Source organism: Macaca fascicularis, chromosome 9 (assembly GCF_037993035.2).
Source record: "Macaca fascicularis isolate 582-1 chromosome 9, T2T-MFA8v1.1".
Taxonomy (NCBI): Eukaryota; Metazoa; Chordata; class Mammalia; order Primates; family Cercopithecidae; genus Macaca; species Macaca fascicularis.
This window is the reverse complement of record NC_088383.1, coordinates 109,946,273-109,964,123: the sequence shown is the minus strand read 5'-3', so window position 1 is coordinate 109,964,123 and position 17,851 is coordinate 109,946,273. Positions and strand designations below refer to the sequence as shown.

Below are 17,851 nucleotides of genomic sequence, written 5' to 3'. Positions count from 1 at the left end.
ATGAAGAAATAGAGGCTGAATAAAGTTAAGCAACTTGCTCAAGTCCAAAAACTGGTATTTAGCAGTGGGAGGTTTGAATCCATGCACTCTGACTCCTTTCCACCCCACAAGTTTTGTTTTTTGTTTCTTGTTTTGAGATACAGTCTTGCTCTGTTACCCAAGGCTAGAGTGCAATGGCAAAATGTCAGCTCACTGTAACCTCCTCCTCCTGGGCTCAAGTGATCCTCCTACCTCAGCCTCCCAAATAGCTGGGACTACAGGTACATGCCACCACACTCAGCTAATTTATTTTTAGGAGAGATGGGGTTTCCCCATGTTGCCCAGGCTGGTCTCAAACTCCCGAGCTCAAGCAATCCGCCCACCTCGGCCTCCCAAAGTGCTGGGATTACAGATGTGAGCCACCACGTCTGGCTATTCCACAAATTAAACCAGACAACTGGTGGGGAGGGCAGGGGGGTCACAACTACAACTACCCAACCCCTCTTCCCTGCTAAAATGGAAATGCCCCTTTCATTCCCCAGGCCTTGGGATGTCCTGCCATGCCCCTTCCCCATCATTGCCTCTGACCACACCTGGCACATGGTAGCCTCATTCTCGTCCAGACTGTCCCGCAGCTGCTGAAGCTCTGCCTCCCGCTCTCGGAGCTTTCCTTCCAGGACACAGTGCAGCAGGGCCTCGTCGGAAGGAGGTGGAGGCGGGGGTGGTGGTGAGCGCTCCCCACAGGAGCTGCTGTCAGGGGAGGCCCGGGTACCACTGCCCAAAAGCCCGGCAGCCACACGGCCCCCCAGGGAGCCTGTGCTCTTGCTGGAGGAGGACCGGCCACTGTCTGAGTGGGAGGGCCCAGTAGGGACCCCTCGGGCTGGCCCAGGCAGTGCCCCTCGCCCAGAGCCATGGGAAGGCAGGTGCCCGCCTGGGGAGCTGGTGGCTGGCTCGGCACCTCCGGTGCTGTAGGTGGGCAGGCTGGACAGTGAGTTTCGGCCAGAGTCGGATAGCGTCCCTGATGGGCAGCCACTGGCCCAGCCACTAAATGCCAGGGGTTTGTCAGCAGCTGAAGAGGAGGAGGAAGAAGAGGAGGAGGAGGCAGGGCCCCCAAACAGCTGTGTCAGGCTGCCCTGGCTCCCAGACAGCCCGGTGGCCCGAGGACCCATGAAGCTAGGCAGGGACGGAGCCCCTCGAGGTTTGGGCAGCACTGGCTTGAAGGCTGTTGGGCGGATCAGGATCTTCTCCATGTTCTGAAATGAGGTGCCATGTGACAGTGGAGATGAGCTGCCCAATCTTGCAGAACCCTTATGACACTCCCTGCCCTCCCATCTGGGGTCCCCAATGCCCATATATTCGTAACAATTGCGGCCACTGGTGGAGGTGGCCACCAGTGTCAGCTTTGTGTCAAGCAATCTGAAAGGTTTATCCCCATTATCTAAATATGATCACTATTCTCATATTACAGATGAGGAAATGGAGGCTCAGCAAGGTTAAAGGCCTTGACCAAAGCCAAACATATAACTGGTGCAGAAATAACCAGAACATAAGCAACTAGCACTTAACAACTGTATACATGCCACATGCTAGGCACTATGCTATACATTATTTGACCTTCACGTCAGTTCTAGAAACTGAGGCTCAGGTTAAGTGACTTCCCTGAGGTCACACATGCAGAATGAGAGAGAGCTGGGATTAGGACCCAGGTCTGGTGAATCTGGAGCCCACACTCTTTCCTCTATATAAGCTTCTAAATTCCAGTTTTCCAAGGGGGACTCCCGTTCTACCCAGGCCCACAAGGAAGAGCTGGTCCTCACCTTCTCCAGCTTTCCAGAGACAGGGATGAGCTTCGGTGGTGGGCCGCGGAGGTGGGCATTGTGTGCCCGCTGCTCTCGGGCATCCTCAACATCACTGCTTGGGCTAGGGGGTGACTCTGTCCGGAAGTCCTCATTGATGTAGGTGAAGCTGGTGACAGGGACAGCCTTCCTAGGAGGCACAGCTGGGCACAGCGGCTCCTGTGCCTCATAGCCACCCCGCAGCAGGCCATCCTGCTGGCGGAAGAAGGTGGGCCCAGGAGGGCCGTGGTGGCGGGGAGGAGCTGGACCCCCAGGACAGGGCCGGCCTGAGATAAGGCTGCTCACACTGCCCATGGCTGGAGCTTGTGGGGCAGTGGCAGCTTCAGGAGCAGGCTCCAGTGGCACTGGCAGAGTCTGCACAATGGCCATGGTGGCAAAGGCTCAGGCCTGGCCAGCGGCCTTGCAGGTGACCTGTAAGCAGGGCAGTGGTGTCAGAGTCCCTCCACCTAGAGACCCCTCCTGACCCACTGATCCTGACCAAACACCTCCTTGACATCAGTAACAAGCCTTGATCCCCACCGAGACTCCCCCTTCAAGTGCTGGAATGAACCTCAATTCCCCCTGGGCCCCAGACCACACTGTCCAATGCTGGTCTGAACAGGGCTGAGGATTGAATCCACTCAGCAGAGATGCTGAGAGGGATGGGAGGCGTGGGTGATTACTGCAGAGCCACTTGTCAGCAAAGACCCAGGCCTAAGCCCAATCCTGCATCCCACAGAGGCCAGGACTCAGGTGAGGGAGGGGCCTTCTCTACCAGCTTGAAGCACAGGTCCCTGGTCCTCTAAGTCAGGTGGGCAGTTTGGGCTGAGGTACCTCAGGGGTGCAATCAGCACCTCAGATGGTAATTAGGGAACGAAGAGCCAAAGTCAGTCAGTGCCCTGCCTCCCTCTGCTGGGCCTCAGTTTCTCCCAGTGAGGCAGCTAAACTGCCTCTGTGGATCCGGCTACATAAGAAAACCACCACTCTTAGGGAGTCCACAGGTGTCCTTTGGGGTCTCCTGCCTCCCAGAGGTAGATGCAGGCTCATACATTTTCCATGACAACTCCTAGCCTCTGCACACCCAATCAGTGAGGCCTAAAGGAACCTCCACAGGCTCTACCCCATTGCCAACCTCTCTGAAACCCTACAGCTTCAGAAGGTCCCCAGACTAACCCCGAGGGGAGGAAGGTAGAAGTCCCGCCTTCACCTCTAGTGGCTGCTCCAAAACCTCACTTCCACAGAACCCAGGCAAGATGGCTCCACCTCCCCAGGCCCTGCTCCTTCCTGGAAGCAGCTGCAAGCCTCCACCCGGAACCCCCTCCCTAGTCCCAGTCCCGAGGCCGCTGATGACCAGGACTTAGGCATCTGCTGAAGTCATCATGCAGAGCAGGGCCAAGAACTGGACAGAGAATTGCACTGGGAGTAGGAATGTGTGCATTTAGTTATTTGTTGTGTGACTACATGCACAGGAGCGTGGAAATGAACACGTGTATATGAAAATGTGCGTGAAAGCATCGTGAATGTGAGTCTACACGTTTGATGTATCAGTACATTCACATACATGAGTTCATGTGTGAATTCACATGTGTATATCTTACAAGAGTATGTGGGTAAGGGGTCATTAGAAAGCCTGTGAAAGTTATAAATGCAGATCTAACAAGTGAGTTTGTGGTGTGTGGGAGAGACGGTGCCTGGACAGCTTTGTCAGTAAGTTCATGAGTTTATGTGTGATCTCCTATGTATGTGTGCGACTAGGAAGGTGAGTGCACCAGGGTGTGCAGAGGAACCTGTGAACGTGGGCACGCAGGTATGAGAGTGGTGGGAGCCTGGGTGGCTTGAGGGCCCATTGGTGGGGGGAGCCTGTTTCCTTCCCTCTCTGCCATGTGGGGAGAGGTGGGACATTATCTAACTCCTTTGCCTGATCTGTTCCCCTTCTTTCTCGCATGCACTCCATTAAATCCACCGCCTTCCTTCCCACCCAAGTCAAAAGATACTGCGAACCAGGAAGAGGTGTCCAGGCTGGGGCAGGAGCTGCGGGGAGCTGGGGGAGGGGTAGGCCGGGCGCAGGGAGCGATCACAGGCCCCTCTGCAGGGCGGGGGCTCAGACCACCCCACACATCCCAGCGCCCAGCATAGCAGATAGAAAAACCCTTCCCCTCCCCTCTCTGGGCCCACTCCAGGGCGTGGAGTGAACAGTGGGGAAAGGACTTCTTAGGGGGCCAAGGGCTGGCACCTCTGTTGCATTTCCCCACTTCAGCGAGCACGGAGAAAGTGAAAACTGAAGGAAGGAGACAGGCTCAGAGAAAGACAGGGACCCAAAAGAGACAAAGACTTGGAGAAGCCCGAGGGTCAGGCCGACAAGGAGACAGTCAGGCGTACCCAGTGAGCCAGGGCCCCCAACCCCACGGAGCCGAGGGCCCCTAAGTCCAAAGTGCCACAGAGCTGGGCCCTGAGAGCCACACGCCCAGGGAGCCAGAGCCAGGAGTCTGGAAAGCCAGGCCCAGCCAGCCCGGCTCCCGCTCTTGGAGAGAAGGAGGGGCAAGTGGAGGCTCCATTTTGAGAAATGCGTTTGTGGCTGTGGGAGATGGGAACCCCTCATTCTCCCCAGCACTCCCTGAGCAATCACTCTGGCCCAGGAGCACCCCCCTTTTAGCGGGCTGAGGGGAGCTGAGGGCTGGAGCTGGTTCAGGGCCGGCGAAGGATCTGGAGTTGGGGAAAGTCTCCCTGCCACCCAAACTCCAAGGACCAGTCAAGCGGGGTCAAGTCTGCGATCACGAGTTCCCATTCGGCGGCGGGAAGCCGGGAGCCCCCGATCCATCCTCCAGAACCCAGCCCCCCTTCCACAAAGTGGGGGCGTCTGGAGAACGCTGTCTCCCGGCTGGACTCCACCGCGCAGAAGTTGGGGACTCCCCAGGCCGCCTCCCAGACCCGGCCCCCCCTCACCTCCGCCGCGCTGCTCCATGCTCAGCCCTAGGCCGCCCCCAGCGCTCCACAGGCGCGCCGCCCGGCTCCGGCTCCGGCCCCGGCCCGCGTACCGCCACTCGGAGCCGCCCGGCCCGGCCCCGCCTCCGCGGCTCCCCCGGCCCTGGCCAGCCCCCGCCCAGTGCGAGTGGGCGGCGCCGCGCGGGGGAGGGTCCGAGGGGCGTCTCCGCCCCGGGACGCGGACACGCGCAGGGACACGCGCAGGGACACGCGCAGGCACCCGCGTCACGCGAATCGGCCGGGGCGCACGTAGGGGCTGTTCGGCGGCAGTCGGGAGCCCTGCCTCCGACGCCTTGTGACTGCGTGTCCGGCGGCTCGGTTCGGCTCGACGCGGCGGCGGCGGTGGTCACCCTCCGCCCCAGCCGGGGCCCCGGGGCCAGCGGCAGCTGGTCATTGTTCCAGCACAAAGGGCCACGGCACGGCGGCGGCCGCCCCTCCCCCTCCGCTTCTCCAAGCGAAGCTTCCTTGACACGCTCTCAGCCTCAGAGTCCCAAGCGAGAGAGGTCGACGACCGGCCGTCCCCCACTCTCCGGTGCCGGGGCCCCGCGCCCTAGCGCGAGTCGGAGGCCGAGGCTGGGTCCGCACCTGCCCCACCAGGGGCGGGTTGGAGGCGGCAACCTGGGCTTCGCAGAGGCGGCGCCACCTGGCGGCCCGCTCGAAGAACACACCCAGCCGCCCCCCACCACGCGGGCCCTGCCCCACTCCCCGGCACGGTGCCCTTTTCCCCGCGAACCCAGGCCGGCCTCTGGCGCGGCCCCGTGCTCCCCAGCCTCCCCTCGGGACCGCTTGCTAAGACAGAGGTCATTTCTCGGAGAGAAGCGGCCCCTGGCTCCCCAACAATCACTGGGGCAAACCGGTCCAAGCCTACAGCCCAAACCTACAGGAGCCGCACGGCAGACAACATTCCACTTTCTCAAGGTCGCAAATATTCTCACCTTCTCGCACACAATACAGTCTCCCTAACACCCACGCGACCTTTCCCACATGCAGCCTCACCACGCAGCCACAAGCAGTCTCAGCTGTCACGTGGGTCCGCGTTCCTTCTTTCCATAATCTTCCAGTCCAACTCACACACAGACACGGTGTCACAGGCCTGTTGGGCACAGGCTTCCACAACAATCCGCAGTCCTTCGCACCCAGTCACTGTCTCAAATGCACTTAGTCTCCTAACCATCTTTCACGCATTGACAGCCTCTATTCACAGTCACTCACACAGACAACTTCTTACAGCCATGCTTCGCAAATATTCTACCGCACAGCCTTTCCCCTAGGGGTCTCGGTGACCCGGTCAGGTCAGCTGATGCCTGCATCCCTGGGCAAAGACAGCCTTTCTCCCCTAACCACCCCCTCCCCCGCAGGGCCAAGGCCTGCCAGAGCTCGCCCGGGCCCCAGGAAGGAGCATCCCCCCCTTCCAGGCCACAGCCCTGGCCGGCTCTCAGCTCTATTTTTAGCTCCATGGACAGGGTTGTTTTTCTTTTTCCCTGGAAAGGGAAACACAGCCCAGCCACCCTCAGACTCACCCCAGACCCTCAGCCTCACAAGAACAGACTGAGACCCTCTCCCCAACAGAGCCCCCTCCTCTGGCCTTGCCCTGATCCCTGCCTCCTGGGGCACCGAGAACCTCCTCCCCTTTCTGGCAGCCTGCCCAGCTCAGGCGGCAGCTGGGCTCAGCGTGTGTGTAGGGGTAGGGGGTGGGGCGGGAAGAAGGCATCGAGCTACTGCCCACTCCCTCATTCCCTGGGGGCAGGGGCTCGTCCTCCTTTTTCTAGGGGTCTAGGCCCACTCTGGTATTGAGGGGGCGTTTACACTCATGCATTTTCTGCGGGGGAGGAGACTCCTACTCCGGCAAGGAGTGGAGGTGAGGGTAGGAAGGGGACCCGCAGGCGCTCAGGCAGCTGCTCTCTGGGCTGGCGGGAATAGGCGGGGGCAGCTGTCCACTGCCATCAAGGGCCTGTCTCCGAAACCTTCGGGGATGCAGATACCAAGAATGTGCTGGGGGAAGGACGTACAGGAGCCCAGGTTAACCCCAGCCCTGCCCAGCAGCCCGGCCCTCCTGCTCCGCCCCGGCTCCAGGGGGCGCTGTGCTCCGGTTCCTGGGAGAGGGCTTATCCCGGCTCCAGGAGGAGAATGGAACGCCGTCCGGCCTGGAACCAAGCAAACGGGCCTCGTGGTGGGGTTGGGGGCACAGGCCACTGGTGTGCGGAGCTGTCACGTGCCCGGCGCCTGTTTACGTCTTCGTCTTCACCTGTGGGCGGCCAGGAAGCAGGAACCTCTGGGTGCGTCCCACCCGGCCCGCCCCCGTCGGCGGTCACGGGGCTGCCCCTTTCCCGCACCCAATGCGCGACCGCAGAGTGCCCTGCCCGCTGTGGGTCCGCGCGGGCTGATTGGCGCTGTCCCTGGGAGTGCAAGGGTACAAAACTGGGCGCGTCCTTTCCGACTGCATGTGTGTTCGCGTGTCCCAAGTGCGGGCGTGGGTCTGTGCACGCGTGTTTGGGGCCCGTCGGCGTGCGTTTTCGTGTCGCTTCCCTGTTTGGACTCTTCGCGGGCGACCCACCAAGTGCGGACCCCCCTCCTCACTCCACCCCTAGCTTCCCCAGAAGCGGAAAGTTCGTTCAGGAGCGGGGATGTGCGGGAAGCAGGAGTTCCTGCACCTCCGCGGCCCCACCACTCACCCAGCGCCACCTGCGCCTCGGCTCCAGCTCTGGCCCCGCTCCTGCTCCAGCGCGCCCACCTCCTCGCCGCGACAACGCCGCCTCCCTAGCCCGCTCCGAACTCTGGGCTCCGAACTCCGGGCTCCGGGTTCCGGGCTCCCGGCTCCCGGCTCCGGGCTCCCGGCTCCCGGCTCCGGGCGCCCGCCTGGCCTGACCTGGTGGGGCGGGGCGGGGCGGCTCAGGCCGCGCCCCCCACCCAGGGAGGGGAGTGGTCTGTCCCGCACTCCACCAACAGCCTACCCAGTTCCCTGCCCCACAGGGACTCGACGGTGGCCGAGGCTGCCCCTCTGGCCTTCGCCTTCACAGTTTACTGGATTTGGTTTTTGACGTGGGGAAGGGGGCGAGCATCTCGTGACCGATAATTCGACTACCTGGCTGCCTTAAACTAAGCTGCCCTATAGAACTTGACTCTGCCACCCTCCCTGCTCCGTTGGGAGCCCAACCCGGTCCACTCTTGACCCAATCCCCAAATATAGGGAAAACCCCTGGGAATCAGACAAAGGAGGCTCGAGTTTCACCAGAGCAGCTCCCACCTGCCCCCACCATGCACACACCTCAGCGTGGGGCTGCCCAAGCAGAACCAGCACAGCCCCCTCCCTAGAGTAGGTGTCTGCCCAGGTGAGCAGGCCTGCCGGTTCTGACCCCCCACGGGGCATGACTGGGCTTCTCTTAGACTCATAAAATCCTACCCACAGGCACAAACAGGAAGTTGGCCTGTATTGCAGGGAGGCCCCAGGGGCTCCCTCCCGCCATGGCACTCAAGGCAGCATGTGGGAAGGTCTTTAGGTATCTGGGCCGTATGGGCTGCTGGAGACCTCGGTGAGTTGTTGTTTTTTGAGACGGAGTCCCGCTGTGTCGCCCTGGCTGGAATGCAGCGGGCGCGATCTTGGCTCATTGCAACTTCAGCTTCCAAGGTTCAAGTAATTCTCCTGCCTCAGCCTCCAGAGCAGCTGGGACTAGAGGCATGTGCCACCACGCCCGGCTAATTTTTGTATTTTTAGTAGAGACGGGGTTTCACCATATTGGCCAGGCTGGTCTCGAACTCCTGACCTTGTGATCCACCCACCTCGGCCTCCAAAAGTGCTGGGATTACAGGTGTGAGCCACCACACCCGGCCGAGCTGTTTATTATTAAACCCATCCACAGCAGAGAGGAAGCTGCTGGAGGACCAAAGCTGCCCCCTCATAGCCAAGTGTGACATACACTATCAGTTAGAGGACAAGGCTGTAGATCCAACTGGACCTGGCTTAGCCAGGCCTTTCCTGAGTTCTCGGGGAAATGTTTTTGAATTTTTTTTTTTCTTCCCAATCCACTGAACCTGTGAGTCAGGGAGATTCTTAACATCCAGTTGGGTGTAGGCAGACCAGTCCTATCCCAGGGAATCTGCACAGGCCCTAGGGACCCCCCACTGCTTTCTAGAATCCAGGGATCTGAACAGGCTGGGCCCGATCATGATGTGGGTGTTTAAGGCAGGTATGGAGTAGAATGTGTTTGTGCAGGGGGTGGGGCTGGGGAGAGTATTAGCTTCCCCTCCACCTCATCCTTCTGGTTTGTGCTGTGTGGGGATGTCTACTAGAAGGGTGGGGCAAGACAAACAGACAAGTCTGTATCCCTCTATCCCCAGTTCACAGAGACCTCACAAAGGTCCCCTACTGGAAACCCCTAAAGGATCTCCTGAGAACCCACCAGGCATTCTAGGGAGACAGGAACGTGGAACCCACATCCTTACAGGTAGGACTGATCTGGTATTGTGCCTCTGGAAGGCATGGCTGCCGTTCAGTGTTACAGACTCTGGATGAAGCCTAGACCAGTCAACGGCTGGGAATGATTACTGCGGGATTAGGGAAGCCTGGCTCCAGCCAGTCTGGGAGAGACCCCCAAGAAGGGAGGCCCTGGAGGAGCTCTCCCCACCCCCCAGGTTCTTCCTCACAGAGAGCAGCTTTCCAGCAGCCTTGCTCTGGATGTTTCAGGAGACATTTGTGGCCAGAGTTCTCACACTGCAGAGACCACAGACCCCTCCACCAGTCCCAGAAGCCCCTTTATAAGTTGAAAGGAACAGCCTGACAAAGCAGCTCTGCATCCAAAGGGAGCAGGAAACCTTCCCCCAACCCTTACAAAAGGATTCTCCCCAGCCCCCTCAGAACATCTTGCATTCTCACGACTCTTTTAGGGAAATCCAAAGGGAAACTAGGACTTTTGGATATCAGAGGACAAGAGATGAGGTGTCATCATTTAGGAATACTTTTGACAGTCCCTCTGGATCACCTATTTTACAGTCTCCTCCAGGGTTTGTTAAAAATGAGGATTACTGTAGCCCTCGTCAGATCTCCAGAATGAGAACCGTATGTGGTGGAGGATGGGGGGAGAATGGGCCCTGGGTTCTGCATTTTTCACAAGTCCCCAGGAGTTCTGGCACATATTAACATATGAGAAACATGGAAAGGGTACAGGAGGGAGAAGGATGGGGGGTGGACAGAATATGTTGAGTCCACTTGAGAGATGAGTGGCTCACATCGCAGAGGAATGGCCAGTCAGGCAGGGCCTAGGCATGTGGCCCAGTGATTGAGTACCTGTGCCAGTAATCACTCAAGATCCTCAGGGAAGTTAGCTATGAGAACAGACCATTTTGTCTTCCCTAGGTCAAGAGGAGATGTAAAGGGGAGGTAGGGGGTGAAGGCCCTTTAATGTCCCTGCTTCCTTGGGAGCCCACTGCTCAGAGGATGCAAACGGTGGGAGGGACCCGTCCATTCCCAATCCCCAGAGGGAAATACAGCTATGGACTGGGGAGACACCTGGTGGATGAATAAGAAAAAGCACAGAAACAAAAGCAATGGAAAAATTTTTTAGTAAAACTGGAAAAGGCTCTACAAAATGTCTTAATTCCAGCTGTCTTGAGGCAGCACACAATAGCATCAGTGTCTAGGTGGCAGGCACTCCGGGCTGACAGGTTCCTCCCATGGCTCTATGGCCAAGCAAGCCAGCCCGAGGCAGCTCCCACCCATGAGGCCCTGATGTTGCAGGCCTAAGCACCTAGGATCCAATTCTAGTACATGCCACCTCATGCCAGGCTCTACAAAGTGGAGAGCAGAGGGGCTTGGTACCCACTGTATCGCCCTTTGACTCTGAAAGCCTAGGCTGGAGTTTTGCATGAAGTCCCCGACTCTCCTGAAGATTCAGGGGGCCTGACCTTACTGCCTTGAATCTGACCTGCTCATTCCTACCTCAGGGCTTGGATTTCCTTTTCTCTGCCTGGGTCCCCTTCTCCGGATGTTCACAGGGCGCTCTCTTTCTAGTTGTTTAGGCCCCAGCTCACACGCCCTCGGCTTAGTCACCTTTTCAGACCACTTATCTACACTAGCCTGCCAGCAGTCTATCTATCGCATTTATATTTTCTTTACAGCATTCTTCACTAACTAAAACTAGGTTTTCTGCTTATTTGTTCATTGCTTGCTTGTCTCTTCCACCAGAATGCATGGGGGCAGAGACCTTTCTCTCTTTTCAGTGCTGTATATACAGGACCTCAAAGAAAGCCTGAGAAGCACAGTAGTTTCTCAGTAGTCTGCTACATTGAATTTTCTCACTATAGAAACCAGCTCTAGGTTAGGCCCCTCAGACTGAGAAGGGCACACAGCTCAGGACCACAGGATAGAGGAGCCCTCAGAGTTTTATGCTCCAGCCTGTCCTATCAGGCTCATTTCAGTGAGCAGCTCTGCACGGCCTTCACTTTGAACGCTTGGAGGTGTCTGGCTGTTTGGGAGTGGGGACCTGGCCTGAGCAAATCTCAGAGTTCTGTGGCGTAGCCCCCTTTTTGCCAGAAGAGGGCTTTTTGGCCACCGATCCAGTGTCATCCTTGATCTTCTTGAGCCGGGCCTTGTTCTTTGGTGGAATGGAGAAGGTGAGGGAGTTCTTGTTGAACTCAAGTGGGAAGACACCTACATCTCCATCAAAGCGGTTCTTGGACACCTGCAGATACCGTTTCCCTGGTCCAGTTACCAGCTTCCTGTCCTGCAGGATCAGAACATTGTCTGCTTCCTGGCTTGCCTGGGGAACAGAGGGGCAGAAGGAGGAAAGCAGGAGTAAGAAAACATGAGCAAAGCAGAAAGGAAGGCTGACAGGGCAGGGAGAAGTGATTAACAATGGGGAGAGGGGCTGGTCACAGTGGCTCACGCCTGTAATCCCAACACTTTGGGAGGCCGAGGTGGGCAGATCACGATTTCAGGAGATCGAGACCATCCTGGCTAACACGGTGAAACCCCATCTCTACTAAAAATACAAAAAATTAGCCGGGTGTGGTGGCACACGCCTGTAGTCCCAGCTACTCGGGAGGCTGAGGCAGAAGAATCACTTGAATCCAGGAGGCGGAGGTTGCAGTGAGCCAAGATTGTGACACTGCACTCTAGCCTGGGCAACAGAGTGAGACTCCGTCTCAAAAAAAAAAAAAAAAGAATGGGAGAGGGAAAGGGAAAAGTACTTCCCCCCATGACCAAAGCTCTTTGAACTACTGACCACAATGCTGGGGCCACTCAAATCTTTCACTTCCCTGACAAGCTTGCTGCTGTTTCAGACGCTGCCCGTGCTGTTCCCTCTCCTTCTCCACAGCGGGCCACCCAACTCAGCCTCAGCTTCTTCTCATTTAGGTCTCGGTCTAAATGTCACATCTCATGAAGGAGACCATTCTTTTTTCGTTTTTTTTTTTTTTTTTTTTAAAGACAGAGTCTCAGCCAGGCGCAGTGGCTCACGCCTGTAATCCCAGCACTTTGGGAGGCAGAGGTGGGCAGATCACAAGGTCTGGAGATCAAGACCATCCTGGCTAACACGGTGAAACTCCATCTCTACTAAAAAATACAAAAAATTAGCCGGGCGTGGTGGCACGTGCCAGTAGTCTCAGCTACTTGGGAGGCTGACGCAGTAGACTTGCTTGAAACCGGAGCTTGCAGTGAGCCGAGATTGTGCCACTGCACTCCAGCCTAGGCAACAGAGTGAGACTCCATCTCAAAAAAAAAGAAAAAAAAAGACAAGGTCTCACTCTGCTGCCCAGGTTGGAGTGGAGTGCAGTGGCGTGAACACAGCTTACCGCAGCCTCAACCTCCCAGGCTCAAGCAATCCACCCACCTCAGCCTCCTGAGTAGCTGGGACCACAGGTGCATGCTACCATGCCCAGCTAATTTTCAAATATACACACACACACACACACACACACACACACACACACACACACACACACGTGTGTGTGTGTGTGTGTATTTTGAGATGGAGTCTCACTCTGTCACCCAGGATGGAATGCAGTGGCGCGATCTCCTCTCACTGCAAGCTCCGCCTCCTGGGTTCATGCCATTCTCCTGCCTCAGCCTCCCAAGTAGCTGGGACTACAGGTGCCTGCCACCACACCTGGCTAATTTTTTTTTTTTGTATTTTTAGTAGAGAAGGGGTTTCACCGTGTTAGCCAGGATGGTCTTAATCTCCTGACCTGGTGATCCACCCACCTTGGCCTCCCAAAGTGCTGGGATTACAAGCGTTGGCCACTGCGCCTGGCCAATTTTCAAATTTTTTTTTTTTTTTTTTTTTTTTTGAGACGGAGTCTCGCTCTGTCGCCCAGGCTGGAGTGCAGTGGCCGGATCTCAGCTCACTGCAAGCTCTGCCTCCCGGGTTCGGGCCATTCTCCTGTCTCAGCCTCCTGAGTAGCTGGGACTACAGGCGCCCGCCACCTCGCTCGGCTAGTTTTTTGTATTTTTTAGTAGAGACGGGGTTTCACCGTGTTAGCCAGGATGGTCTCGATCTCCTGACCTAGTGATCCGCCCGTCTCGGCCTCCCAAAGTGCTGGGATTACAGGCTTGAGCCACCGCGCCCGGCCAATTTTCAAATATTTTTGTAGAGACAGGGTCTCACTACATTGCTCAGATTGCCAAACTCCTGGGCCCCAGCAATCCTCCTGCCTCAGCCTTCCAAAGTGTTGGGATTACAGACGTGAGCCACTGTACCCTGCCATTTTTCCACTTCTACATTACTCTCTTTCCCAGCTCCATGTTTGTTCCATCATGGCACATGATTTGTGCTCCTTGCTCTGAATTCCCTGTGCCCAGCCCAGGCCTCGTATGTAATAGGCATTCACTAGAAGCTTCAGGATTGGGCTGGTCCTGATGCCCAGAAGGCCCTCCCATTTACCTGATCATCTAATACCCATTGTCTACCAAACCTCAACCCAACCTTTGTTGTCACCTTCTCTGGGAAGTCTCCCAGATGTCCCAGGCTGACTCAGACACCTTTTCTCTTTGCTCTCCAAATACTTGTGCTGCCTATCATAGCTCTTATCATACTGAATTGCAATCACTGTGTTACTGTTTCCCACAGGAGAGGATGTGAGCTCCTGGAGGGCAAGGAAAGCAAAGAACCAACTATGAGCGTCTGTATTTCCAGCACACATATTCCTCATGTCATGGCCCCAGAGACATTGCCTCCTGCCTGTTCCAGATGGACAGTCAAGATGATTAAGGCTGAATAAGGGCTGTCCCTGGTCACACCTACCCACTCTACTTTCCAAAGCTTGAGCTCCTCTAAAGGCCACTCACTTTGGCTGAGCCAAAAATGGATGCTGTCTGTAGTTCCTTGTCATCATCCTCTTTCCGGGGGTGAATGACCAGCGTCACATGGCAGTTATTGTCTGTCGCAAACTTCCGAAAGACCCCGACGATGTAGTCTTGAGCTGCGATCCTACCCCCATCCCAACAACACAAAGAGCTTATTAGACACAGAAGGACAAGAACATACACATACTCTTGATTCATTCACATCTCCCCACAAAATACCACAATCCACTCTACCTCCCTCTACCCAAGGACTCACACTCAGATCCCCGTCCATACATCCTGCTGCCATACCCCACACCTCCATATGATACACATGGGGGTGGTACGTGCCTGCACATATCTCAGAAAATAAGAGAGCACAGCGTGTGTGCCTAGAGGCCAGCTGCCTGAGAAGTATGTGTTGTATGTCCAAGCGGGCTCAAGCTAGACAAGAGAAGATGTCACCTGTCTGTGGACAGCTGCTCGTGACCCATCATGAACTGCAGGTTGTCGATGACCACATGACAAATGTCATAGACGTAGACTGCATGTTGCATTGTATCTATTACAGTCCTGGGAAGAGGAAAGGCAAGGAATTTGACAAGTTGTCTCTAGACCACCCCAGGCAGAGGAACTAGCATCCTGAAAACTCTCTTGGCTGCCTCCTCTGCCCTTCTATTATTATTATTATTTGAGACAGGGTCTTGCTTTGTAGCCCAGGCTGGAGTGCAGTGGTGTGATCACAGCTCACTGCAGCCCCAACCTACTAGGCTCAAGTGAGCCTCTTACTTTTTAGCCTCCTGAGTAGCTGGGACCACAGGCATATGCCACCACCATGCCCAGCCTAATTTTTATTTTTATTTTTATTTATTTATTTATTTATTTTTGAGACGGAGTCTCGCTCTGTCGCCCAGGCTGGAGTGCAGTGGCCGGATCTCAGCTCACTGCAAGCTCCGCCTCCCGGGTTTACGCCATTCTCCTGCCTCAGCCTCCCGAGTAGCTGGGACTACAGGCGCCCACCACCTCGCCCGGCTAGTTTTTTGTATTTTTAGTAGAGACGGGGTCTCACCATGTTAGCCAGGATGGTCTCGATCTCCTGACCTCGTGATCCGCCCGTCTCGGCCTCCCAAAGTGCTGGGATTACAGGCTTGAGCCACCGCGCCCGGCCTCCCAGTCTAATTTTTAAAAATTTTTTTATAGAGAGGGGGGTCTCCCTATATGGCCCAGGTTGGTCTCAAATTCCTGCGCTCAAGTGATCCTCCCAAAGTGCTGGGATTACATGCATGAGCCACTGTGCCCAGCCCTGCCCTCATTCTTTGAAAAACTCCAAACCTAAGGAGATGGGGGAGTTCCTACTGGAGCTGGAAAAGGAACCAAAGGTTCCTGAGTGCTGGGATATGTCTGGGAAAGCAAGGTGGCTGGAGTCTGAGAGTCTCACCTGATGCTCTGCTGTCCATGGAAAGTCATGAAATAGAGGGGCAGGTCCTCAAAGCGGTCAGCCCAGTGATCGTATTTGTCCAATTGATCTTCCAGCCGCCCCTCGGCAAACTGTGTAAGCATGACCCGGGCTAGTCTCACATTACTGATCTCGAAGCTACCCCACAGTGTGTTCACCCCCTGGGAACACAAATCCAGGGCATACTCACTGATGAATGTCGTCTTTCCACTGCCTGTTGGCCCTGCAGTGGGGTGGAACAGACCTGGGTGAGGGAGGAAGTCCTACCCTTGAAACCAAGACATAGGTCAGGGCTTTAAAATTGTGGGGAGGGGGCAAACCTTCTTTTCAACACTGTCATGGCCCAAACCCACTTGCTTTTGTCACCTGATCTTCTGCCCCTTTACTCTAAGTAGTGATTTCTCAAAGGGTTACCTGTGAAGACCGTCAGTTCACCCTTTCGATGTCCCTTCAAGATACGATTGAGGTCTGGGAAGCGGCTCCAGCGGAGGCCAGCTACTTGCTCCACATTTGACAGTTCTCCTAGCACCTCCTCCCGAAGCTGCCGGAAAGACACGATGGACTTGTGCCAGGCAGGCAGGGCGGTACGAAGAATACGAGAAAGATTGAAGCCTCTGTTCAGGGCCTCCAGGGGATGGGGCTGCTGGTCTCCTGGCCGCACCAAGAAGCATCGTTTGGGGTTCAGTTTTCGTGCAAACAACTTGGCCGCTTCCCAGGACCGAAGGTCATCCCCCAACCAGAATACAATCCGCCGGAACTGTTCCAGGTAAGGGAGTAAGGAAGGGGGTAAACAGGTCGTTCCTCGGGGTAGAGTAAGGGTAGGCAGCCCCGTGGACTGGTTCAAGGCCAGGCTGTCAAGCTCACGACTGGTCAGTACCACCTCAGCATCTCTACGAGTAATCAGTGGTAATCCAAACAGATTGTGGTAGGCACTGGGTCGGGGAATAGTGGTTTCCTCATAGCTCACTCCATCCCCCTGGCATTTAGCCTCTAGTAGCTTCAGACCTCGTAATCCTGAGCCCCCAGGGGAGAACCAAGGGAAGACAAGACTGCGAGCAGGTCGCAGATATCGCACACTGAAACGCTTGAGTGTGTCATCTGTAACCTTGGTAAGGCCGAACATTGTATCAGCCAGCTGAACCTCTTCCTGATCAGGCAGCTCCCAGAGAGGTACTGCTCGGTTCCAGATCCTCCGGACCTCCTCGCTGTCCTCAAATTCTGGAGCCTTACTAAGCAGAAGACCCTCCTTGGCCCCATCCCGTCGCCCCTCCACGCTGGCCTGGAAGTCCTCCCAGCTCCCCTCTGCTAGGCTGGTCATGCAGAGAAAGCGGCCTGTGGTCTTGTCAATGAAGAGGCTGAAGGAAGTGGTAACACCAGTCTGGTCTTTGAGCTGCGAAGACTCTGCAAAGGGGCTCGGTGTCCGCAGGCAACTGTGGCCATCCTGGAAGGGGATCCCATGCCCCCGCAAATACTGGCGGATTTCGGTTGCAGTTACAGGCAACACTGGCATCTCCAAGGCTTGGAGAGTCTCCTTCCCATATCTTCTGCGAAGAGGGCCTGGGGCCAAGTTTCGGGGCAGGCCCCTCCGACCCATCCACTCCCCACGCAGGGGTAGCAAGATACGGAGGGGGTACCCACCTCTGAGGCGGGCCCACATTCTTAGCCAAATGTAGGAAGTCACTACTTGAAATGCCTTAGGTGCCTGGTTAGCGTGCCTTCACTAGACCAGACTCTATGGATAACCCACGCAGCACTCTGCAGAGCTCACTCTAGGTGCCTTCTTTCTCTCCATGAATTTCTCCTCTTCAACTCCTCTACCCTGCTGCTTAACACATATGCCCATCTACACGACCCTTTCACGTCCACGTCCTTCTACAACGGCTCCCTCACTTCTATGGTCCGTTACAGTTTCTCTCCACCACCTCACCTCTATGACCCTCTACACAGTTCCTCACTGATACAGTTTCTCTGCATCATCTTCTCCCCTCTACTTCGCCCCTCCACAGCATCTCCTCGTCGTCCTCATTTCTATAGCCACCTGCATCCTTTTTGTAGTCCCTTTGCCCTGGACCCCGACTAGAGACCCTCTTCCCCTGCTCCTTCCCCTCACTGGGACCTCAACACAGCGAGAGCACCCAGCACGACTCCCGCCAATCCTCGGGCCCAAAGGAATGCCTGTTTCTATCCTCCCCCGTGTCTTCACTCCGCTCTACTACTCCGAGCTCCGCCGCGCCGGTCCCCGGCCCCGGGTTACCACTCTTGTCTCTCCCACTTAGCCCGCAACGTGAGTTTCCAGCACACGCTGCTCGCCTTGACCTCGGAAGC

General features: G+C 56.3%; 2 protein-coding genes and 1 long non-coding RNA gene across 19 annotated transcripts in view; 1 reads left to right on the top strand and 2 right to left on the bottom strand.

The window, feature by feature from the left end:
- Positions 1-7,664, bottom strand: part of LZTS2 (leucine zipper tumor suppressor 2) — a 10,772-nt gene extending 3,108 nt beyond the window's left edge. For 2 of the 9 annotated variants that reach the window (XR_012418135.1, XM_005566223.5), the window contains exons 1-3: positions 7,469-7,664; positions 1,797-2,246; positions 573-1,232 (exon numbers count right to left, since the gene is read on the bottom strand). Coding sequence is in view for 7 of the 9 variants with exons in the window: in XM_005566223.5 (XP_005566280.3) it covers positions 573-1,232; positions 1,797-2,204 (1,068 nt within the window). In the remaining 2 variants the exon portion in view is untranslated. Of the gene's footprint in view, positions 1-572; positions 1,233-1,796; positions 2,247-4,757; positions 4,873-5,731; positions 6,135-6,778; positions 7,042-7,468 lie in introns of those variants that run through there. The other 7 variants (XR_012418134.1, XM_005566222.5, XM_045361406.3 and 4 more) reach the window with 6 other exon arrangements.
- Positions 6,892-10,334, top strand: LOC135965174 (uncharacterized). The gene is made up of 2 exons (XR_010578072.2): positions 6,892-7,072; positions 9,132-10,334. It is a non-coding gene; the product is annotated as an uncharacterized lncRNA (long non-coding RNA).
- TWNK (twinkle mtDNA helicase) lies at positions 10,335-17,851 on the bottom strand. 9 transcript variants are annotated; one of them, XR_012418131.1, is made up of 6 exons: positions 15,941-17,851; positions 15,717-15,749; positions 15,509-15,618; positions 14,422-14,643; positions 14,074-14,215; positions 10,335-11,548 (listed from the first exon to the last, which is right to left on the bottom strand). XR_012418131.1 is itself a non-coding variant. In XM_005566225.4 (5 exons), the coding sequence occupies exons 1-4, from the start codon at positions 17,181-17,183 to the stop codon at positions 14,059-14,061; spliced, it is 1,749 nt and encodes a 582-aa protein (XP_005566282.1). In that variant the 5' UTR covers positions 17,184-17,851; the 3' UTR covers positions 10,335-11,548; positions 14,030-14,058. The 9 variants fall into 9 exon arrangements, 3 of the variants coding, with proteins under 3 accessions (XP_005566282.1, XP_005566281.1, XP_045217338.1); XR_012418132.1 differs by having other exon boundaries at positions 14,030-14,215; positions 14,536-14,643; XR_012418130.1 differs by having other exon boundaries at positions 14,536-14,643.